General features: G+C 36.3%; 1 protein-coding gene across 2 annotated transcripts in view; it reads left to right on the top strand.

The window, feature by feature from the left end:
• Positions 1–26140, top strand: part of ACSF3 (acyl-CoA synthetase family member 3) — a 232412-nt gene that overhangs the window by 46554 nt on the left and 159718 nt on the right. For both annotated transcript variants that reach the window (XM_051974771.1, XM_051974772.1), the window contains exon 4: positions 23571–23725. In XM_051974771.1, coding sequence (XP_051830731.1) covers positions 23571–23725 — 155 coding nt within the window. The remainder of the gene's footprint in view (positions 1–23570; positions 23726–26140) is intronic.

Below are 26140 nucleotides of genomic sequence, written 5' to 3'. Positions count from 1 at the left end.
AATTACAAGTATTCAGTTTGGTGGTGCTTAAAATATAGTCCTAGTTTATCAATTCTAACTGTTTCCCAGGCCAGCTATTTTACTTAGCAGGAAACCTCACACAGGCACAGTCCTTTCTGGCTGGGCTTCTGGTCCACGATATTATCTGCGCTATTCTTTCATCCCTTCCATACTGACCCATTCTTTCTTCCTCTGGGTACCACAGTTTGTTTAGCTATTCCCAAATCAATGGCTTAGTGCAGTTTTTTTTTATATTGCAATCTTTTTTCAATAAACCTCCTCCTTCTCAAATCTTCCCACGAAGTAAGAAAAACACTAAAGACAAATCAACCTACGTAGCTAATGAATCTGATCATGTACACAACATTCTATACCTTTAATCTTCTACTTTTCTACTAAAAAAAGGAAACTTTTTCACACCATTTTTAGGTCACCTCCAATTTGATACTTTAAATATCAAATTTTTGTCAAGTGACCAAAAAATAATTACGCTATACCAATAGAAAAACTAAACAGCATCCAAATTGGATTTTTCACTGGAAGTGAAATTGGAAGATATCAAGATGTTTTCATTTTCAGCTTTTCTCTCCTTTAAAGGGAAGAATGTACCATAGATTCTTCTTAATAAAGTGACGAAAAGAATTGGCAGAGCTGGTTTAATCATATATTTTTAGGTAGTAGAAATTGTTATTTCTTTGGAATATGGGATTATCTCATTTTGCAGGACTTAAGTACCATTACCTCAAAGATAATGGCAATAATATACCAGCATTAGTTACAAAGTATGAAGTAGAATAATTTAATAAGGAAATTGAGTAAGATCCTTCAAATTTAGTTGAAATAATAATAATAACAATAAAAACATTCATGAGACTCCTTAAGATTTGCAAAGCACTTTATAAATATTATTTTGTTTTCATAACAATCTCTTGGGAGGGGGATAAGAGGTTCCGGGATAGGTTTCTATTCAGAAACCCACTACATCCAGGGCCAGACCAAAAGGAGTTGATTACCTTACCTTTTAAAAGGCCAGCAAGGGACAGATCTTGAACTGTGCACAAAGTCCCAATTGTGGAACTAAAGCTAGAAACATGAGTAAGTCAAAGAAAACACTATTTTGTAAGGAAGACTAGATTTAAGAGCACACACACACACACACACACACACACGAATAGGAAGTAATTTTGTAACAACTGAAGGTACAGATTTAAAGAAGAACTACATGAATATCTTGAAGAAATGAAACCAGATTTTTAAAAATGAAATAAAAGCCTTCAAAGAAGAAATAATTTAGAACAGATATGATAAACATATACAAGAAATAGATTCCTTGAAAACTAAAATTGAACAAACAGGAATCAATGGCTCCAAGAGACAGCAAGAAATATTAGAACAAAATGAAAAGGATTGAAAAATAGAAGAAAATCTAGTGTTTAATTTAAATATAGAATATAATATTTTAATATATTTAAATTTAATATATGATTTTTAATTTAATTTAAAAACAACTGACCTAGAAAATGAATCAAAAAGAGATAACTTAAGAATCTTTGAATTCCCTACAACTATGTTCTCAGATCTTCAGAGTTCTCTGTGGCATCGCAGGATCTTAGCCTGGGCTGTCCCTGTCTCAATGCTGTTCTGTATTGGTCACTTCTACTTCGTGAATGCTTCTATCGTCCTTACCAGCGAGCTTTCTGATGATTCTGACTGATAAAGGCTTTTTGACTTTCCTAAGCCATAGTGGATGGAGTTTCCTTGCCTATTGCTGCTTCCAGACACAGAACCCTATAGAAATCATGTGTCTCTCGCTTGATTCTGGTCTCTCTGGGAAGCTGGCCGTTTATATGTCTGTGCTAATACAGGGTTAGTTTTGTTGGCAGCCTCCTTTCCTATTGCTCATGGATTTATGACTAGCTTTTTATACAATTCTAGTGTGGAAGAAGTCATTTACTGTAGTTTCTAAGTGGATTTCTTGATCATTAGTCAGTCTCTAATGATTTTCAACTTTTTACTGGAATTGGCACATGAGAACTGGATGGTCTACCCCAGTTCAGACCTCTGTCTTCACCAGAAGTCTTGAGATTTATCAATACATGCTATTTGACCATCTCATGTTAGTCTCATTCATGTTCTATAGACCCTCTACAGACTAGTTACCAAATATGTTTGAAGGTTTCTTCTAGGTCATGTTAAAGTTTATAGGTAGCACTCAGCCTATCTGTTATTTTTTGTACTTACCACATGACTCCATTCTCATTGACAAGTTATACAGCTTGATGAATTTTCTTCTGTGATTTCTTGATCACTACTAATCCACTGTGGCCTCCTTACATTCGCTATGCATAGCTTCCCTGACCTTTGCATCACTAGCACTGTGATTCTTGAGATTGCGATACTGTACAACTGTCAGCTGTTCAATATTGCACAGAAAACATTTATGTTGAAAAGTTGGGTCTTTGCACTGAGGATCAGTGGGAGAATCATTAAAGATACTGCCCATTTTCCCAAGAGCATTCCAGCAAACTTTCTTCCTCCTATTCAATTCTGTGATTACCTCATTGTTCACTTACATTGCCTGTCATCAATATATGTATTGATGCACATATGAATTCAACAGACTGGCCCTCCAGCTGCTTGTCATAATCTGGAGGATAGATATTTAGTTTTCATTCATTTAGTTTTTTTACTTTCTAATCCACAGGCCATCTGCTCAATAGCCTCACCAGCAGCCTTTCTTCCCCCTTCCTTGACTACCACTCCCCTATGTATGTTGTCTTCTTCCTCCAATTAAAATATAAACTCTTTAAGGACTGGAATGCCTTTGTTTTGTTTTGTTTTTAAATGATGGCTTTTTGTTTTCAAGATACATGCAAAGATAGTTTTCTACGTTCACCCTTGCAAAACCTTGTGTTCCAAGTTTTTCTCCTTCCCTTCCTCCTCCTCCCCTCCCTAAAAAAAGTAAATAATCCAATAAAGGTTAAACATGTGCAATTCTTCTAAATATATTTCCACATTTATCATGCTGTACAAGAAAAATCAGGTCAAAAAAGAAAAAGAAAAAGAAAAAAAGCAAATGACAATTAAAAAAAAAAAGTGATAATACTATGTTGTGATCCACATTCAGTCCCCATAGTCCTTTCTCTGGATGCAGATGGTTCTCTCCATCACTAATCTATTGGAATTGGCCTGAATCACCTCATGTTGAAAAGAACCAAGCCCATCACAGTTGATTATCACATAATCTTGTTGCTGTGTACAGTGTTCCCTTGGTTCTACTCACTTCACTCAGCATCAATTCATGTAAGTCTCTCCAGGCCTCAAGATATTGATCGTTTCTTATAGAACAATAATATTCCATAACATTCATATACCATAACTTATTCAGCCATTCTTCAGCTGATGGGCATCCATCCACTCACTTTTCAGTTCCTTGACACTATAGAAAAGTCTGTAACAAACATTTTTGCACATGTGGCTTCTTTTCCCTTTTTTTAGTGATCTCTTTGGGATACAGACTGAGACTTATCTTTGTATCCCTAGTGTTTAGCATAGTGCTTAACACATAGAAGAATTGCTTAATAAGTACTTATTCATTCACATATAGTAAGTGCTTAAGAAATGCTTATTCATTTATTCGTTAGTATAGCAAGTGCTTAATAAGTGCTTTTTCATTCATTATTCCAGTATGATGTTTATTTCTTTTGAATAATCACGGATCTCCTTGTGAAAGCTCCATAGTATTTCAAGGCTTGATGCACCTAGCACAGTATCATCCATCAGTAAGTATTTCTAGTGAATTTCACTATCAGGGATTCCTCTTCCATTTGGACCTTCCTTAAGTATCCCTGTGCATATCTACAAAATATTAGAGACTTCTAGGTGAGTGGATTTTCCACAGAAATAGGAGACAAGACTTCTGCAGAATGAGAAGACTCTGAAGATTGGCAATAGGTACTGATAGAAGAAAAGTCCCCATGTTATTGAGGTTGGATTCAGCCAAGTATCCAAGAAGCAGGCCCAGACCTGCCATCTGGATTTATACAAAAGATAAGTTTTGTGGGACTTATTTACTCTTCGTTTTGTAAAATGATTTCCTGTAGGATTCCTTTAAACAGCCAGCTGTCTTCATACTTTAAAACTATAATTTGATTTGCACACAATTTTCCAGAACCTGTTTATACTGTGGAGTAAGGTATGTGTATTCACTAAACACCTGTAGTAGAGATCTTGACTGGGCAGGCTTTCCTTATTCACCCTGTTCCTATTTATGAGCCTCATTCCTGTTTTAGAGAGGACAGAGGAGAAAGAGGGAGACAGAAGGAGGGAAAGGGAAAGAGAAGGAGAAGGAATGGGAAAGGGAAGGAAGGAAAACAGTAAGAGAGAGAAGAGCAGGGGAGAGGGACAGAGAGAAAGGATGGAGATAGAAGGGATAGAGACAGAGAGTAAGGTGGAAAAGGGAAGAAGGGAAGGAAAGGGAAGAAGCAGGGAGGAGGAGAGGGAGAGAGAGGAGGACACATCCTGTCGATTTTTTAGTGTTGATCGTGAGATTGCAGCAGCTGAAAAACTGGAATTTCACCCTGTATGTGGGGTGTGTGTGTATGTATGTGTGCCTGCGCATGTAAGATTACCTTCCTTGCTACTAATTATAGTCCTATCTGATTTCTATGTGGGCCAGAGTACAAAAGGATTCTCGTTAACTTTAAGGGTTCATATCATTTCGTATGCCTGATAATAGCACTGGCTGAAATTTACATAGCACTTGAAAGCTTGCAAAGTACTTTCTGTGCAACATGTCACTTGAACTTTAGAAGAGCCCTGTTCAGTAGGGACTTTGGAAGTCTTACCCTCATTTTATCAAAGATCAGGGAAATAACCATCCCTGGTCACATGCCTAGTGAATGTTAGAACTGAGATTTGTTTGCAGGTCTTTCAAGCTTCACTTCCTGCCTTCTGCCCATTATTCCACATGTCCTAATTGGCTGTTATCATAATTCTTGTATTTGCTATTTTGAAGCGAAATTTTAGAAATTTTGCTCCCATTTCCCCCAATTGTTTCTATTTGTTTCTTTGGAAACCAAGGATCTATCTAATATATTGAAGCAAGTCATCCAGTGTCTATATCTTGATGGTAATAAATGTACTTTGTTTCCATACTGAAATCTTTTTTTTTTAATTAAAGCTTTTTATTTTTCAAAACATATGTATGGACAATTCTTCAACATTAGCTCTTACAAAACCCTGTGTTCCAATTTCCCCCCTTCTCCCGCCCCCTTCCCTAGATAGCAAGGAGTCCAATATATGTTAAACTTGGTAGAAATATATGTTAAATCCTATATATATATTTGTACAATTATTGTGCCACACAAGAGAAAAAGAGAAGCAAAATGAAATGCAAGCAAACAACAGAAAGCATGAAAATGCTATTTTGTGAACCACACTCAGTTCCCATAGTCCTCTCTCTGGGTGTAGATGGTTCTCTTTATCACTAAATAATTGGAACTGGTTTGAATCATCTCATTGTTGAAGAGAACCACGTCCATCAGAACTGATCATCGTATCTTGTTGTTGCCGTGTATATGATCTCCTGGTTCTGCTCATTTCACTTAGCATCAGTTCATGCAAATTCTCTGAAATCATCCTGCTGGGTCATTTCTTACAGAACAATAATATTCCAAAACATTCATATACCATAACTTTTTCAGCCGTTCTCCAACTGATGGGCATCCCCCCAGTTTCCAGTTTCTAGCCACTACAAAGAGGGCTGCCGCAAACATTTTTGCACATGTGAGTCCCTTTCCCTCCTTTGGGATATAAGCCCTATAGAATCACTGCTGGATCAAAGGGTATGCACAGTTTAATAGTCTTTTGAGCATAGTTCCAAATTGCTCTCCAGAATGGTTGGATCTATTCACAGTTTCACCAACAATGTATCAGTGAGCCAGTTTTCCCGCATCCCCTCCAACATTCATTATCTTTTCCTGTCATCTTAGCCAATCTGAGAAGTGTGTAGTAGTTTCTTAGAGTTGTCTTAATTTGCATTTCTCTGATCAATAGTGATTTAGAGCATCTTTTCATATGACTAGAAATAGTTTCAATTTCTTCATCTGAAAATTGTCTGTTCATATCCTTTGACCATTTATCAATTGGAGAATGGCTTGAATTCTTATAAATTTGAGTCACTTCTCTATATATTTTAGAAATGAGGCCTTTATCAGAACCTTTGAATGTAAAAATGTTTTCCTAATTTATTGCATCCCTTCTAATCTTGTCTGCATTAGTTTGTACAAAAACTTTTGAACTTAATATAATCAAAATTACCTATTTTGTGATCAATAATGATCTCTAGTTCTTCTTTGGTCACAAATTCCTTCCTTCTCCACAGATCTGAGAGATAAACTATCCTATGTTCTTCTAATTTGTTTATAATGTCATTCTTTATGTCTAGATCGTGGACCCATTTTAATCTTATCTTGATATACGGTGTTAAGTGTGGGTCAATGCCTAGTTTTTGCCATACTAATTTCCAATTTTCTCAGCAGTTTTTATCAAACAGTGAATTCTTATCTCAAAAGCTGGGTCTTTGGGTTTGTCAAACACTAGATTGCTATAGTTATTGACTATTTTGTTCTGTGAACCTAATCTATTCCACTGATCGACTATTCTATTTCTTAGCCAGTACCAAATGGTTTTCCATGGTGAAATCTTTATGACTGTTTCCATTATAGGAATATAGAGTTTAGGGATAAAAGGGAACTTATAAGGTCACTTACTCTGACCTCATTTTATAGATAGGGAAACTGAGATTCTATGTAGTAAAGTGATTCCCCCCCCCAAAAAAAAAACCCAGAATTAACCAAAGTCACATAAGTAATAGCACTGGAATGTAAAATCAGGTGCTCTCCTTTGAAATCTGGCACAAGATTTACATGAATTGATGCTAAGTGAAATGAGCAGAACCAGGAGATCATTATATACCTCAACAACGATACTGTTTGAGGATGTATTCTGATGGAAGTGGATCTCTTCGATAAAGAGAGCCTTAATTGATCACAGATGGACAGAAGCAGCTACACCCAGAGAAAGAACACTGGGAAATGAATATAAACTGCTTGCATTTCTGTTTTTCTTCCCGGGTTATTTATACCTTCTGAATTCAATTCTCCCTGTGCAACAAGAAAACTGTTCGGTTCTGCACACATATATTGTATCTAGGATATACTGTAACCCATTCAACATGTAAAGGACTGCTTGCCATCTGGGGGAAGGGGTGGAGGGAGGGAGGGGAAAAATCGGAACAGAAGTGAATGCAAGGGATAATGCTGTAAAAAAAATTACCCTGGCATGAGTTCTATCAATAAAAAGTTAATAAAAAAAAAGAAAAAGAAATCTTGTGCCATAGCCCTGTTTGTAGTGACTAGAAACTGGAAAATGAATGGATGCCCATCAATTGGAGAATGGTTAGGTAAACTGTGGTATATGAATGTTATGGAATATTATTGTTCTGTAAGAAATGACCAGCAAGATGAATACAGAGCAGCTTGGAGAGACTAACATGAACTGAAGCTAAGTGAAATGAGCATCATTATATACCTCAACAACGATATTGTATGAGGATGTATTCTGATGGAAGTGGATCTCTTCGATAAAGAGAGCTAATTCAGTTTCAGTTGATCAATGATGGACAGAAGCAGCTAAACCCAAAGAAAGAACACTGGGAAATGAATGTAAACTGTTTGCATTTTTGTTTTTCTTGAACAAAAGAAATTTTTTTTCTTTTTACCTTCTGAATCCAATTCTTCCTGTGCAACAAGAGAACTGTTCAGTTCTGCACATATATTGTATCTAGGATATACTGTGACATATTTAACATGTGTAGGACTACTTGCCATCTCGTGGGGGGGAGGGAAAAGTTGGAACACAAGTGAGTGCAAGGGATAATGTTGTAAAAAATTACCCTGGCATGGGTTCTGTCAATAAAAAGTTACTTAAAAAAAAAAGAAGAAGAAGAAACACTTTGTATGTATGATTTAGTCATACATATGAAATTAATATGTATATGTTAATGAATTATAAATTAAAGGTGACCACCAAAAGCAACCAAAAAAAAAAAAAAAAGAAATCTTGTGCCATTTCCACTAAACCACATTACCATCCACGTGGAGAATGGATTAGTATATTTACTTTTCATCTGGGCCTCATTTACAGTTAGTTTGGTTTTATTTTTATAGGTTTGTGTTTTGTTTTGTTTTGTTTTTTTGATCTTGGTTGGCATACTGACCATGTGAAGAGCAGGATAAAGAAACATTATAAGGTGAAATACCGAATTTTTATTTTGGGTGCCAGAAGAAAGCACAAATTGTGTATTGGTTCTCATATTTGCCAGAGTTTTGCTGAGTGAAGAATCAGTTCCTTCCTCAGAAGCATTTGTTATCTTTCCAGTAGTAAAAATTTCAATCCCTGGATTTATTGCCCACAAGAACACTGGGTACTATTTCCAGGCAATATTGAGCTAGTTATCTGTGACCTGATTGTAAGATGATTTGGTTGAAAGTCAGAAAAGGAAATTTGGAGGACAGCAAGTAATAGATGTATGGATTGGGTTTGATAATTTCTTGGAAACCTTGAATCAAACAAGTGATAAAGTTTTCCTTTTCTGTAAATCTGTCTTTAGCCCTTAGCTTTCTTTCCAAAGTAATGTCTTTTGATGTGTGGATATAAAATAAAAAATGAAAGCCAGAGCCTGTCATGTGCATTTATATTTCTAGGTCCCAGGGAAAAAGCATTTGCTTCTTTCAGCATGCCTGAAGCATAGTAAGGAGTTTAAAAGCTTCAGCCTGGAATGCAGAGGGACCATCAAGTAACACTGATGAATAAATGATAAAAACCCAAGTCATGGGGAGCACAAACAGTTTCAGGTTCTAACAGACATGAGAATGAAGCCACAGATGACCTGATTTCCTTTTGAAAAAAAGACTGTTTCTGTCTCACATATTGCTGCGAACAGCTTGTGTTGAGCTAACCACTGGGATTTCCACCGTTTAAGAGAGAGCAGAGTTCTTTGAGCACTGCGGTTCTCATGTGAATAGAAAAATAAATTTAATAGGGCAGTGTAGAAATTGTACCATTCTCTTCTGCGTGTTCATCAGTGTTAGGCAGTGTGCTAGAATTGCTGCATATCTGGGAGTCCTCTAGATCTTGTGATTTTCTGAAAATTGATTTCCATCTTACAGCCATGTTGACTACAACCTCGGGATCCTACATGGCCTATTAACAAACAGTATTGTTTCTCTGAAAACTGCAAACCTTTTGAAATCCAGGAGAGAGAGAAGGGGTATGGGGAGGAGAGAAAAGGACTTCCAGTTTTCAATTCGATTAATTTCACAGGAATTATTTAATTTGTAAATTTATTTTTATTAATACCAATTAATAAAATTTAGAGCTTGAAGGCACCTGAGAAATGATCTAGTCCAATACTCAGTTTTTAGAAAAGGAAACTGAGGACTAAGTGGCTTGTGTTAGGTCCTATTACTGAGGCTCAGTCTATGCTACTCTGACTCCAAAGTCGTGTCCTTCCCACAATAGCATGTTATTGTTCAATGTAGATCATTTCAACAAATATTCGATAATTTTTTGTGTGCTAAGTGATGGAGAAGATTCAAGTTTAGAAAAGACACTTTTGAAGCTTATGGACCTATAAGGGTAAAGCACCTTCCCACAGATGGGTGGATGGATCCATTGCAAGTGTGGAAATACATGCTACACACATCAAGATCTAAAAAAAGGCACTGTTTAATTGGGGGAATTGAGGGGAATCATTGAGCATGTTCATGGAGGAGATACCATTTGAGTTGGGCTTTATAGGAGGGGAATTCTACAAGGACAGATGAAGTGATATGATATTCTAAGTATAGGGAACTGCATGAGCAAAGACAGGAGCAAGAAAGAGCTAGACATATTTGGGATCAGAGTATGAAGTGCAAGGAGGGAAATAATAATGAGATAAAATTAACTGAGATAAAAGTAACATCAGACTGAAATCTCTGGGCATTTTCTCTGGTTCTACTCCATGCCTGAAATGCTCTTCCTCTTCCCGTTCCCACTGGTTTCCTTTTAAGTTACAACTAAAATCGCACCTTTTACAGGAAGCCTTTCCTAATGCTCTTATTTGGAATGCTTTCCCTATGTTAATTATTTCCTGTTTATTCTGAACATAACTTGTTTGTACATATTGTTTGCTTGTTGTTTTCTGTATTAGATTGTAAGCTTCTTAAGGAGCTTACAAAAGACTGACTCTTGCCTCTTTTTGTATTCCCAGGGCTTAGAGTGCCTGTCACATAGTAATAAATCTTGAGAGACTGAATGACTGACTGAATGTAGAGAGACCATTGTAGAGCACTGATGATTTAATTACAAGATTAAATTGTGAGGGGAAAGTTTTAGGTATGAAACCATAAGAGATAAAGTAGCACCAGTTTGTGAAAAAGTTTTAAATGCTAAGAAAAAAAGACTGGAACTTTGTTCAGAAGATAGTAGGGAACTACTGGAGATTTTCAAGCAGAGGTGTGACATGAGCACTTGATAGTAATGAAAAGGAAAGGCTTGAAGAGATTAAGGATACAACTTAGCCTGTATGAATAACAACAATAATAGAAATCATTTGTATAGTGCTTTAAAGTTTACAAAACTTAGATATGTTATCTCATTTTATCCCTACAACTATTCTGGGATTATTATTGGTTTTTGGAAACTGAGGCAGATAGAGGTTAAGTAATTTTCCAGGATCACCTAGCTAGTAAATATTTGAATTTGTGTCTTCCTGACTCCAGGTCCAGTGCCATATCCACTCTACCATCTAGCTGCTTATTAGTGAAACTGCTATTTAAGAAAAGGGTATTGTTTCTCCTTTATTAATTAAGGAATGAAAAATAATTTAAGTACTCGGGATAAATAAAAGCACCAAACCCTGCTAGAATATCTTCTCATGCAGTTATTTTGAGCAAAGCTTCTTAAACTGTAGGGTTATGACCCCTACAGGGACTGAAAACTGAATGTAGGGGTTGCAAAATTATGATTTATTATCAATAAATTTTGTTTATTTTTTATATACCTATTATCTGGGGTCACATAAAAATTTCTTGGGTAAAAAGAGGTCACAAGTAGAAAAAACTTAAGCCCTGATTTAGGAACATTCAGGGAACCTTATTATCTAACTTTCTCCCAAAACACATCATTATCTGCTTTCTAGTGAATTCTCAATGAAAAGTAAGTCTTCTACCTCAACTCTGGTGCTACATGGCATCATTTCTTAGCTTTTGTAGGATCCTACTGTGGGTTATTCGACAAAGATCAACATCTTTTTCCTTAGTGATTTTCAGCAAAGTTGAAACTAATTTTCATTTGAACAAACCAGGAAAGTTCATTTTTTGCAATGAAATTGTTTTGCCAATATCATTTGGCTGATTTGGTCTCCTTGGTTGCATGGAAGATGCCTTCAGATTGCCTCTCTGCAGGCTGGAGCCAGTTTTGATGGGATCATCGCTTCCTTCCAATTTGCTTTTATTTTTTCCTGCCTTTTATATGTAAACTCAATGGGAAACATTACTATTTGTCATTTTCAGTGTGATTTTTCACTTTAGCCACATTTCCTCCTCACCCCAATCCCTGAGTAATTTTGATCTTGGGATTGGTTAGGCTGTCTACAAATTAATTTTTCTTGACCTCTTCTGAACTTGTCTTTGACACCAGACTCTGCAATCCATTTGAAAGGAAAGTATTTGTCTTTTCTTTAAGTGCTGTGCTCTGAGTAGAAACCAAGCAAGTGGAATTTGGAATTTTTAAAAAATTTGTTGTTTGAGTTAGATGGACCTTTTTTCAAATCAGTTTCTCCCTCTCTCCCATCCTTTCATTTTGGTTTCTTGTTATCCTTTTGCCAACCTTCTCATTTTAAGAGTTTGTTATTTAGCACATTTTTATATAGTGCTTTTTTGTTTGTTTATTTTGCTTTTTAGTATTTAATAAATGTCCATTGAAGTTCCTCTTAAAGCACATAAATTTTAGGTATGGTGGTAATAAAATTAACTATAGCATCATGTTTATATTGAAAAGTAGTCAGGCCAAGGAAAGGACTTTCCACTAGAGAAAGACCTACTTTGAAAGTGAAGTTGACCCTTCATGATTCCCTGATTCAATCAGGCCTATCTTGCCCATAATAATAATTTAATATTTAAGCAGATTTCCCATCTTAATATTTTGGATATTGCCTTCTTCAGTAGTGATCACAATTCATCCATGTCTTCGATTAGGTCCTGGGTAACCAAATGGGGTTGGCAGAGAAAGCCTGAAATAAGGTAAGATTATTTCCCTGAGGCAAGCAGAGAAGGGCATTGATAGGAATCAGCTCAATTTTACAGTTCCTCCTCCGTGGAAGTCTTTGGTAACCCCACTTTATTATATCCAATCAGAAAGCAAACCCTCAAGCTTAAATTTCCCCTATAAATCTTCCCATAGCTTACATTTGCTGAATCTCTTTTGAGTTAGTCTACCATGATGTTCTGACGCATGATGTCTTTCTACTTCTTATAGGTAAGGAACTCTTAGGGTGTTAAACTCCTATGAATTTAGCTTGTCAATCAGTGTACCTGATTGATACCTACCTCATGGTATGAGGTATTCCCTGTTTCCTGGTTGTCACCTCCACTGTGGAACTTGTCTTTTCCACTGTTAATTGTTTAAAAAAAAAAAAAAAACACCTTTTCTTACTAACTAAATGCTCTTCCAAATCTATTTTATATTTACCACTCCTGGTGTGTATTTTATCTCTTCATTTGTCCTAAAATCTTTCATAAATAAAAATACCTTTTGACAAAGAGAAAGGCCATTGTGAATTTTTCACATTGCTACCAAACCCCAGCATTTGGTGACAATTGCTCATCCCAGGCTCATCACCTTCTCATTCATGTTCTCATATGTCTTCCTCAGAAAATTCTCCCAGTACAGTAGAGATCTTCCTCTAGGTTAAAACACACACACACACACACACACACACACACACACACACACACAGATACACACACATTTTCTTATTAGTCATAATTTGAAAAAAGACAGTCTCCTCCCAAAATGAAAAAAATAAAGTGAAAAATAATATATCTTAATCAGCATTCAGATTCAGATTCATATCAGCAGATTAGATGCAGATTCAGATTCAATTGTTTCTCTGGATATGGGTAGTATTTTTCATTATAAGTCCTTTGGAATTATTTGACTCATTGTCTTTTTTTTTTTTTTTTTTTTTTCCAATTCTTTTTTTTTTATTTTTATTTTTTTATTTTTTTTTAATTTTTTATTTAATAATTACATTATATTGACACTCATTTCTGTTCCGATTTTTTTTTCCCCTCCCTCCCTCCACCCCCTCCCCTAGATGGCAAGCAGTCCTTTATATGTTGGATATGTTGCAGTATATCCTAGATACAATATATGTTTGCAGAACCGAACAGTTCTCTTGTTGCGTAGGGAGAATTGGATTCAGAAGGTATAAATAATCCGGGAAGAAAAACAAAAATGCAGAAGGTTCACATTCGTTTCCCATTGACTCATTGTCTTACTGAAAAGAACTAAATCGTTTACATTTGATCATCACACAATGTTGCTGTTACGATATACAGTGTTCTCGTGGTTCTGCTCACTTTATTTTTTTTTTCCTTTCATGTAAGTCTTTTTAGATTTTTCTCAAATCATCCTGTTCATCGTTTCATATAGCACAATAATATTCCATTACAGTCATATACAACTTGTTCAGTATTCTTCCATTGATGATATCTTCTCAATTTCCAATTCTTTGCCACCACAAAAAGAGCTGCCAAAAATATTTTTGTATGAGTAGGTTATTTTTCTCCCTTTCCCTCTTTTTAAAAAATCTCTGTGATACAGACCTAATAGTGGTACTGCTTGGTCAGAGGGTATGCAGAGTTTTAGAGCCATTTGGGCATAGTTCCAAATTACCATGTAGAATGGTTGGATCAGTTAATTAACACCTTCACCAACAGTTTGGTGGTGTCTCAATTTTTACTGAAAGCTACTTTTGATAGACACATGAGAAAGGTAATCACAGAACCAGCATTTGGGTTGAAACTATGAAGTTGATTCTAGTACTCCTGTGAGCACACAAATAAACCAAGCTAAATCAAATGCACAAATGCATTATGAATGTAGGAGCTTAAACTAAAACATGCACAGAGCTAGTCACTGGAAAGCCATAGTTACTTTTCAGCCAAACCAAAGGGCTTTGTCAGATCTTGGGTCAAAGGAAAATTGTATTCTTTTTCCAAGTTATAAGTCAGTGGCTGATGTGTTGATACCTAAAGGAAGTCATTAGACTTTCAGGAAACATCTTTCTCTACCTTGAGAGGACAGTGGTTGGTTTCCCTAGATTTGTGATGATTGATCATACTGACTCTTCCAGTCCTAACTTTAGGTACTGTTAATAGTTATGAAGTTATCCATCCTTTTAGAGAAGTGAAAATTTCCCTCCATGATTTACTCGATGACCTCCTATAGCAGTGAATTGCAAACGCAGCCTAAATTTTTCTGTCCATTAATTTCATTGTAAATTCCCTTGCTCTCATATTATAAAACAGAATGAAAGCAAGACTGATTAATTTTTACTGTTGTCTCCATCAATTTTTAACATGTCAACTAAATTCCTTTCATTTTTTTTTCTTGGCTGAATAATCCTGTTTTTACCATTGTGGCTTATTTATGCCTATACTTTTATCATCTTGTATGATAATCCATTAAATGCAACAAGTAAACAGACCTAAATGGGCTGAATCAGTATTTTGATTTCCAAGCAATACACAAAGACATTGCCAGGAGTCATGACGTTGGTGATTCATTAGTGATCGTCCTTCTGAATCAGTCGTGGACCAATATGCTATTTTGCAGCATAGTTGCCAGAAATCCTGTATCTCAAATGAGGCTGAAAGTACCATGGCGAATTGTTGGGAAGCCATTAAGACAAGTGCAAAAACTGGTTTCCACACTCACTGACTCTCATAGTTGCTTAAGAAGCTCTTTGCATATATTTAACTAAGATTTTCTAATTTTAAACATCTCTAACTAGGGACTAGGTTTTCCAACTTTAAAATGTGGTGAAGGGTTAGGGTTTTTTGGTTGTTTCTTTTTGTTGTTGTTATTGCTGTTTGTTTGCTTTTTAATTACCTGTCATCCCTACTGCTATGTAACTGTATCAGTTAAGTATAGAGTAACTGGGAACATGTATTTCTCCCCAGAGAAATGAGATTTTAATTAATAACTGCATTTAGGTTTAGAAAGGGATGCTGCCATTTATATGAGGACTTGTGGGAGTGATTTGCTTTTTTTTTTTTTCTGATATTGTACTGACAACCATAACTCACCAAGAATAATCCTTGAAGTCTCCAGGTGAGTTCAAGGGCATGTTAGACCTTGGTTCTTCCAGTGTTCATTGGCCATACAGTCTCTTGCATGTGATTGATGTATCTTAAATACAAAATCCAAACCTAAAAATAAAAACCCTCTCACAGTATTATTAGATGACCAGAAATCTGTTGTTGCATTTAGCTGTTTTTAGAGCCCCTGGGCTTCAGCATGTTATCCAGCCAAAGAGAACAAAATAATAAAAACAGAATGATGGGTTGTCGATATTCTGCACTTGTGATTGATGAGTTGACAGTGACAGGCAGGAGAATAGACCAAGAGAGATAAATTGTGTTGTTCTAAATCAGAGGAAAGCCACTAGTGATGTCCTCCTCTGAAAAGCAAAATCTGGCAGTTTATTAGATTATCCAAAGTCCAGGATCAATTAATTGCCTCAGGTAATTCCACTCCTTGATTTCTTTGGATTGGAGGCATTTAATTGAGAGGAAAAAATTTCTAGTGGATTGGGCCCTGAGTCAGAGACAGATGACCTGAATTCATTCTCAGTTCCTCTACTGACTGACTCACCGGATGACCCTGGGAAAATTATTCAACTTTGATATCTGCCCTTTGCTTGCCTTACAGCAGTCTTATGTGCAGACATGGGAGATAATGTAAAGCAAAGTTTAATGCTCTTCCTTGTGAAATGCAAAGCTTAAAGACATGATAACTGTAGGATCTTTTATATTAAACTAGTGTCAGAAGCAAGACTAACACTCATGAAACAAGACTCATCTTTGGGTCAGGCTTTTATTGCATCTGCAAGGCTTGGTCATAAAAATAAGTTTACAAGTTTAATTACTGTTGTATTGTAGCATTGTAGTACAGTGGAACTGTATGTAGTACAGTACCCACAGTGCATCTATTAACAGTTTAAATATTCCTTCCAGTGATGCACACCATAACCCATCCATCCTGTATGACACACAAGTCTCTTCCCATCCATCCACTCAGCTATCAGTGATAGGGCAGGTTTGACCATGACATATGTGCACTCTGCTCTACTCAGTAAACTAGTGATTCCCTAACACCTTGAAGATCAAATATTAAATCCTCTGGCATTCCAAATCCTAATCTTTCCAATCTTCTTACACCCTCACCCTTTCACTTTACACCTTAACCCACTCCCAAATAAATACCCATGTACTCTGTAATCCAATGAGATTGTTCTTGCTTGAGATACAAAGAGAAATTCCATTCAGAATAACTGTTGATACCATAAAATATTTGGGAATCTATCTACCAAAGGAAAGTCAGGAATTATATGAGCAAAATTATAAAAAAGTCTCCACACAAATAAAGTCAGACTTAAATAATTGGAAAAATATTAAGTGCTCTTGGATTGGCCGAGCGAACATAATAAAGATGACAATACTCCCTAAACTAATCTATTTATTTAGTGCTATACCAATCAGACTTCCAAGAAAATATTTTATTGATCTAGAAAAAATAACAACAAAATTCATATGGAACAATAAAAAGTCGAGAATCTCAAGGGAACTAATGAAAAAAAAATCAAATGAAGGTGGCCTAGCTGTACCTGATCTAAAATTATATTATAAAGCAGCAGTCACCAAAACCATTTGGTATTGGCTAAGAAATAGATTAGTGGATCAGTGGAAAAGGCTAGGCTCACAAGACAGAATAGTCAATTATAGCAATCTAGTGTTTGACAAACCCAAAGCCCTAACTTCTGGGAAAAGAATTCAATATTTGATAAAAACTGCTGGGATAATTGGAAATTAGTATGGCAGAAATTAGGCATGGACCCACACTTAACACCATATACCAAGATAAGATCAAAATGGGTCTATGACCTAGGCATAAAGAACGAGACTATAAATAAATTAGAGGAACATAGAATAGTTTATCTCTCAGACTTGTGGAGGAGAAAGAAATTTGTGACCAAAGATGAACTAGAGACCATTACTGATCACAGAATAGAAAATTTCGATTACATCAAATTAAAAAGCCTTTGTACAAATAAAACTAATGCAAACAAGATTAGAAGGGAAGCAACAAACTGGGAAAACATTTTCACAGTTAAAGGTTCTGATAAAGGCCTCATTTCCAAAATATATAGAGAACTGACTCAAATTTATAAGAAATCAAGCCATTCTCCAATTGATAAATGGTCAAAGGATATGAACAGACAATTTTCAGAGGATGAGATTGAAACTATTACCACTCATATGAAAGAGTGTTCCAAATCATTATTGATCAGAGAAATGCAAATTAAGACAACTCTGAGATACCACTACACACCTGTCAGATTGGCTAAGATGACAGGAAAAAATAATGATGAATGTTGGAGGGGATGCGGGAAAACTGGGACACTAATGCATTGTTGGTGGAGTTGTGAACGAATCCAACCATTCTGGAGAGCAATCTGGAATTATGCCCAAAAAATTATCAAAATGTGCATATCCTTTGATCCAGCAGTGTTTCTATTGGGCTTATATCCCAAAGAAATACTAAAGAAGGGAAAGGGACCTGTATGTGCCAAAATGTTTGTAGCAGCCCTGTTTGTAGTGGCTAGAAACTGGAAAATGAATGGATGCCCATCAATTGGAGAATGGCTGGGTAAATTGTGGTATATGAATGTTATGGAATATTATTGTTCTGTAAGAAATGACCAGCAGGATGAATACAGAGAGGCTTGGAGAGACCTTCATGAACTGATGCTAAGTGAAATGAGCAGAACCAGGAGATCATTATACACTTCGACAACGATATTGTATGAGGACATATTTTGATGGAAGTGGATTTCTTTGACAAAGAGACCTGAGTTTCAATTGATAAATGACGGACAAAAGCAGCTACACCCAAAGAAAGAACACTGGGAAACGAATGTGAACTATCTGCATTTTTGTTTTTCTTCCCGGATTATTTATACCTTCTGAATCCAATTCTCCCTACGCAACAAGAGAACTGTTCGGTTCTGCAAACATATATTGTATCTAGGATATACTGCAACATATCCAACATATAAAGGACTGCTTGCCATCTAGGGGAGGGGGTGGAGGGAGGGAGGGGAAAAAAATCGGAACAGAAATGAGTGTCAATATAATGTAATTATTAAATAAAAAAACTTAAAAAAAAATATATAAAAAAAAAAAAAAAAGAAAAATTACTATTTCAAAAAAAAAAAAAAAAAAAAAAAAGAGATTGTTCTTGCTTTTCCTTGTACAATATTCATCTCCCAACTCTGGAATTCTTTTGTTATCTGTCTCCTGTTTTGTCTGTTTTTCCTTTGAGTCTTAACTAAAATACCACCTTCTTATAAGAAGCCTTTCCTGATCTCCCTTGACACTAGAGCTTTCCCTCTGTTGAGTATCTATAATTTATCCTGTCTGTAGTTTGTTTGTTCATAGTAGTTTGTGAATCTTGTAAGCATCTTAAGGGCAGGATCTGTCTTCTCCCCACCACCCTTTTTTTTTGGATCTCTAGCACTTAGCATAATGCCTGCTAGATAGTAGATTCTTAAAAATATTTATTAATTGACTGACTGATTCATATTCTTCCATAAATTTGCTATAGGAGAGTCCGCTGAGGAACCTGTGCTCAGGAATCTTTTTTGTGTTCTCTTGAATGTTGTAAGGGTACAGACGGAGGACACAGATTGTCCATATGATGTAGTCATTCTGTTGGTAGCTTAGTATTTGTTAAGCCTTTGGAACTTGGAGTCCTGATCCATCGTTAGTTAAAAATGGTTATTTCCCTAGATACTTTGAAATGTGGTTATTAATTAAAATTCCATTTCTTTAGTACTGATGAAGTAAAAGCTGGGATTCTATTTTTATGCTTAAAAATATCCAGGATTAGTGATTTGAACCTTGAGAGTGCTCCCTTTCCTTGCAGATCATGGCCCCTAGATGGCCTTTGCATGTAGCTGTGCCAAAAAATACATTTCCATGGAGCCAGAATGGAAACAAGCCTTTGAAATCATCAAGAAGACAGAGACAGAAAGAAATTTCTTCCAGCTCTTTCAAAGAGAATTCACAAGGAATCTCTAAGGAGGGGATTCATTTGCAAAGCGGGGGGGCATGTTTTTACTGCAGAAATTTGTCAGCTCCTTGACCTTTTGGAAGAGATATTTTCAGGCAATTAAAGTTGTATGTGAATTGTTTAAGAAAAGGTAACATCATAGATGTTTCTTACTTGGTGGTCATTAGAAAATTTATGCCAAGTCACAAGAAATTTTGGTTTCTGTTAGGGGGATTATATTTTAAAAATAGCAAGATATTATTTTTAAAAACTCGTGGTGCAGTTTCTTAAAAGTACTTTGTAAACCTATTTCTGAATAAACCCCAGATGAATGGAAAACATATGATTTGGCTCTACAGTCTGTTGCCAACTAAGAATGTTTTTTATAATTTGAACTCCTTGAGGGCAGGGACTGACTTTTGCCTCTTTTTGTGGGCCCTGAACGTAACAAAGAACCTGGCACATTGTAGGTATTTAATAAGTGTTTATTGAAATTGGCTGATTAAAAAATGTTTGTCATCTTATGATTTGACCTAAACTTTTTCCTTTGTTTCTGTCAACAAGGATTGTTGTGGCAGCAGGGGATAGTAGAAAGAACATGTAATTTAGTGTTTGGCTAGCTGGCTTCAAAACCTTGCTCTGATGGTTACTTATGGTGAGATTGCGGGCCAATTATTTAATCTCTCGGAGCTTTGCTGTCTTCATCTGTAAAATTCCAATAACACTTCTTACATTCCCTATTGCACAGGGTTGTTTTAGGAAGGCACTTTTAAAATATCGGAAGTGTTCTTCTTACTACTGTGGTTGTTGTCATTATTACTGATTATTTAATGCCAAATTAACTTTCATCAAGAAAGGGGGGAGGGGGGCTTCACTAAAGTAGAAAGTAATGAAACTGAGCCAGGGAGCAGGATTGAGGGGAAAGTAATAGAATAATTGGCCAACAGTGACAGCATGAAGGAGAACCTCTTCTTCACCTTTGATAAATTTATATTTTGGCTTTTCTCCCCCATATCCTCATGTTCTGCTCTACCTGCTCTATCTTTATCTGAGAAGGTGGTGGTAGGGGATATCCACTGTGGACTGAGGTGGGCATTGGGAAGAAAAAGGTAAAAAAAATTAGTCCCCCCTCAAAAAAGTTAGACATTAGGGATGCTAAAAAAGGTGAAAACAACTCCTGTTTTTGAAGAGCTTGTAGTCAAATGGATAAACCGTGGGTCCTCTCATCTCTACCTATTGATTTACCCATGATCCTTGAAGTTATTGAAGATGAATTGATTGAAGGGAAGCAAACAAAGCTTTTGTCTACATTTTTTTTATATTACTGATCTGCTTTATTAAACCTTTCCAGAGGAGAGCTGACTTCTGCTGCTTGTAGGTCAAATATCAAATCCCAGTCACTCTTTGCTTTTTATTCTCAGTTACATCTTTGTCTTTTTGTGTTTCCTGCTGAAAAGCATGCTCCCCTGAAGCAGGTCAGGTCAGAGGAGGTCCCCTGATCTGGATCAAAGGTCATCCAGAGTGGGAGCCACCAATTACTTTCATTGGTCTCATTTCTAATTTCTGCTGATCCCATAGCTGATGCCTTCCTTTCCTTTTCCTCCCTGCATGGGAGGCATCTAGAGGAAAAATATTCCCTATCATAATTCAGTGCATGATCCATAGTACCATTTAAGCCTGTGCCTTTTTTGCATCCTCTTTACCAAACCTTGATGGCAGGAAACAATCCCTTGATGAGTAGAGGGAGGAAAGGAGCCAAATTTCAGAGCTCCCCCTCCCACAGGAAAAGTGCCTTTGTTAAATGTGTCTTCCTGTATTAAGGGTGACAACATTTCAAAAGAGAGCTGATTGTTCTCAGGCAGTGAAACGAAAGACAAAGCAAGTGAGGGAGAGCAGGAGAAGGTGGGGGCTTCACTAAAGTAGAAAGTAATGAAACTGAGCCAGGGAGCAGGATTGAGGGGAAAGTAGTAGAATAATTGGCCAACAGTGACAGCATGAAGGACAATCTCTTCTTCACTTTTGATAAATTTACATTTTGGCTTTCCCCCCCATATCATGTTCTGCTCTGAGAGTGGGTGAAGGTGGTGTTAGGGGATGTCCACTGTGGACTGAGGTGGGCATTGGGAAGAAAAAGATAAAAAAAATCAATCCCCTCCTCAAAAAAGCTAGAAGTGGGTGGTCCTTTGGGGTGGGAAAGAACTAGTTGGGTATAGAGAAGAAATTAAAAGGAAAAGTCAATCATGTGTTTATTAAGGGCAAAGTAATGATGCTGGGTAAACTATCCAGATTGAAAAGCTAAGTAACATCCATAATATCTTGTGGGTAAAATTATCAATGTTGAACAAAATTGATACTAGAATAAAAAAAGTTTAGGAACCAAGAAGGGTTTTTTCCTTTCTTTTAAAAAAAATAATAAAAGCTTTTTACTTTTCAAAATACATGCAAAGATAGGTTTCAATATTCACTTTGCAAAACCTTGTGTTCCAAATTCCTTTCCCTACTTCCCCCCTCCCCTAGACAGCAAGTCATCCAATATCCCAACAATATACAATTTTTCTAAATGTATTTACACATTTTTTCATGCTGCACAAGAAAAATCAAATCAAAAGGAGAAAGAAAAACACAAGCAAACAAACAACACCACCACATCAAAAGGTGAAAATACCATGCTGTGATCCACATTCATTCTCCATGGGCGCAGATTGCTCTTTCCATCACAAGTCTATTGAAATTCCCTTGAATCATGATCATCACATAGTCTTCTTGTTTTTATGTACAATGTTCTCCTGGTTTTCTTCAATTCATTCAGCATCAGTTCATATCAAGTCTTTCCAGACTTTTCTGGAATCATCTTGCTAATCATTTCTTATAGAGCAATAATATTCCACAACATTCATATACCATAACTTATTCAGCCATTCCCCTACCGATGGGCATCCACTCAGTTTCCAGTTTCTGGCCACTAGAAAGAGGGCTGCCACAAACGTTTTTGAATATGTGGGTCCTTTTCCCTATTTTATGATCTCTTTGGGATACAGACCCAGTAGAGACACTACTGGATCAAAGAGTGCACAGTTTGATAGTCCTTTAGGCATAGTCCAGAGCAGTTTCTTGAATTCACTAGCAAGGAAGTCCTTGTTGGTTCTTAAACTTTCTGGTTCTGTTATTGGTTTGCTCAGCATTGACAGTCTTAGCCACAATTTCTTCATCTGATTCAGTGGTCCTGGAACCATTGGACTAGGAGAAAACATGTTCTAAGAAAGGTTTGATACTCTGAAGCAATCATGAGGATTCTTTATTTTAAATTAGTTGTGCAATGAGAGACAGAAGTAGTGTTAGCTAGGAAGTCAGTCAGCCCCTTGATGATAGTGAATTACTTGTACTGTCCAGAAACAAATACTAACAGACCATAAGGTGTTGACATACCTTCTAATTTCTTTAATAAGTTAGGAGATTAGAAGATAACATTTGGAAATTATGCTTTAGATTATCAGGAAAGCACTGACTTTCTATATTCAGTCATAGCTATAATATTTTGTTATATTGAGTCCAAGCTTAAATATACAGACATACATTAACATGTATGTCAGTGTCATTGTATAGGCACATGTGCATGGGTATATGTGTGTGTACATATATATCATACCTTTCAGTAAATTACTACACTTCATTCTATGTATATAGATTGCAAATGCATTATAATATATAGGTCTTTCAGTGAATTTCATTTTGATTGGCTTCTCCCAAACACATATTTCTTGTCTCTTCAGTCACAGCAGGAAGACAGTAATGGTATTAATCTAAATAAAGTTCTGTAATGCTTTTTTAAAAAAAACAGATTGTTTAATATGCTTTGTTGGTATTTTCCTTACAAACAACATGGACTAACCTTTGATTCTCCATAATCATCAGAGTCAAATGCTAATTATTGATTTAGTATATACTGACCCATTTTGGTGATAGATGAGGTGATTATTTGATTATTTTCAAATGAGCTACAATTTTTTGGAATATGCTTATTAGGATTTTCATGCTTAAAGAAAGATTTAAAGATAGAGAACAATGATATCTGTGATTCATCTGTTTTCTTTTTTATTCAAATAATTTTCTTTTCTTGCTAGGTTTGGGAAAAATTTCTAAGTTCTGAAAAGCCACGGATCAATGTTTTCATGGCAGTGCCTACCATTTATTCCAAATTGATGGATTATTATGATAAACATTTTACCCAGCCTCATGTCCAGGATTTTATACGTGCAGTCTGTAAAGAGAAAATCAGGTAACTGAAGAAACCAAATATGAACTGAATCAATTCTGGGATCAGAAAACTTGAGTTTGAGTTACTCTATCAGTAAGTAATTCGAGGACCTCAGTGCAGTTGCCCAGCTTGCCCAGGTCTCAGTTTTCCTAGTTTTCTATAAAATGATCTCTTAAATAATTTTTATGTTCCTTCCATTTCTAAATACTCTGATTCTTTGAGGCTATGGTTTGTTCTTGAGAATATTAGTTCTGTTCTATGTTTAGAGACTTTATTTCCCATTTAACTTGAATATAGCATATGGAGTACTCAGAAAATTGCCCTTTGGTTCAGTCATGCCATTCAAAAACTGTAGTTCATGAGCCCCCACCAGTATGTTTACTTTTATCAGATGGTCAAGAGACATTAATTTAAAACAAGACATTTATTCGAAGCACATAGAAAATTAATTTAAACACAAAGATTCCTACATGCAAAAATGGTATGTCTTTCCCATTACTGCATTACTAGTCAGTCAATAAATATTTATTTAATGCCTATTGTGTTGTCAGGCACTGTACAAAGAATTTGGAATATAAAAAGAGGCAAAAGATAATCTGTGACCCCACCGAGCTCACATTCTAATAGAGGAGACAAGAAACCGACAAATTATATATTCTTGTGTGTATACATATATGTACACATACATGTACACATATATGTGTATAAACACACACAAAATAGTAAATAATTAACAGAAGGAAGGCATTAGAATTAAAGGGGATTGGGATAGGCTTCCTGTAAAAGGCGGGAGTTTAGCTAAGATTTGAAGGAAGCCAGGAAAAGTAGTAGGCAGAAATGGAGAGAGCCTGGGGGACAGCCAGACAAAATTCTCAGAACTGAGGTCATAGAAAAAGCTGCAAGGTCAGTATCATTATAGCAAAAATTAAGATATAAGAAAGATAAAAGGAAATTAGACTGTGAAGAGCTTTAAATGACAAACTGAGAATTTTGTATTTGATTGTAAAGGTGATTGGACTGGAGTTTATGACATGATCAAACCTATTCTATAGGAAAATTGGCCAAATGTAGAATGGATTGGAGTGGAGAGACTTAGGACAGGCTGCTCACCAGCAGTAATTACAATAGTCCAACCATGAGGTGATAAGGACCTACACCAGGGCGGGGCAGTGTTGGAGGAGTCAGGGGATGTATCTGCATCACTTTCACCACCTGGCCAAGAGACATTAATTTAAAATAAAAGACATCTAATCAAACTATATAAGGGGAAGGTTGACAGACCTTGGAAACAGCTTAGATGTGTGTGTGTTGGGGGGGAGGGGGGAGGAGAGAGATAGTGAGGAGTCCAAGGGGACCCTAGGTGGTGAATGTGAGGGAATGGCAGGTTGGATTTGCCCTCTACAGCAATAGAGAAGGTAGGAGAAGGGGAGGGTTTAAGGGAAAACATGGTAAGTTCTATCTTTGATGTGTTGAATTTTAAGATGTCTATTGGACATTGGGTTTGAGATGTCTAAAAGGCAGTTGGATATGTGAGACTGGAGGTCACCAGAGAAATAAGGATGGTGATTAAATCCATGTCAGCTGATGAGATCACCAAATGAAATAGCATAAAGGGAGAAGAAATGAGGGTCCAGGATAGAACTCTGCAGGACACCTACAGTTAGGGCACTTAATATCTGCAAGTTGGAGAAGATGCATTCAGAGAGCACAAATGACCAGGTAACATACATGGAGAGCATATATGTAGGCAATACCTGTGAGCAGGTCATATTCATCAAGGAATTCATGCATGGTCCAAACAACTCATAATTTCATTATTCTATGATTTCTGCTACCCCTATGATGATATCATTATGCTATCTGCTGCTACTTTCTACTAAAAGTCATATTTCTTTTCTGAATGTGTTGTCTCTTCTGCCTCTTACTTCAGTGGCCTAATTGTAGCCAAGCTTTTTCTTTTTTACTGCATCTTCTGGGTTTTGCCTTTTCGTGGTCAGATGCTGGTTATCCCATCTTCCATCTGCTAAGGTATAGGGATTAGAAAACCCTTTCCAGACCATGCAGGCTAACAGCCTTTAGTCCATAAGGTAGGATACAAATCACCATACTCAGCTAAGGTTGACTGGTCAAATGCCAGCCAGTGTGCCCTCAGGCTAAGATTGAATTTGTTCTTTTGACTGTGTCTGGTGCTTTTTTTAAAGTTTAATTTCCTAATGAACTATCTGAATTAAGGTTAGCAATTTTTCATAAATCCTGTTTAATGTTCCAAAAAAGTCTACATCAAAGGGCTTTGCTAAAGAGAACCCCTAGTAGCTGTGTTGATTTTTCCCCCTTCTGATATTCTCCAGTTTAAAAAGCAAATGAATGTAAGCAAGGACAAAAAGTAAGCAAAGAAACCTGCCTTAATTATGAGACTCTGTCCATGAAAAACTTCTT

The sequence above is a fragment of the Antechinus flavipes genome, chromosome 2 (genome assembly GCF_016432865.1).
Source record: "Antechinus flavipes isolate AdamAnt ecotype Samford, QLD, Australia chromosome 2, AdamAnt_v2, whole genome shotgun sequence".
In the NCBI taxonomy this organism is placed as follows: Eukaryota; Metazoa; Chordata; class Mammalia; order Dasyuromorphia; family Dasyuridae; genus Antechinus; species Antechinus flavipes.
The sequence above is the reverse complement of the archived record's forward strand: the minus strand, read 5'-3'. Positions and strand labels throughout refer to the sequence as shown.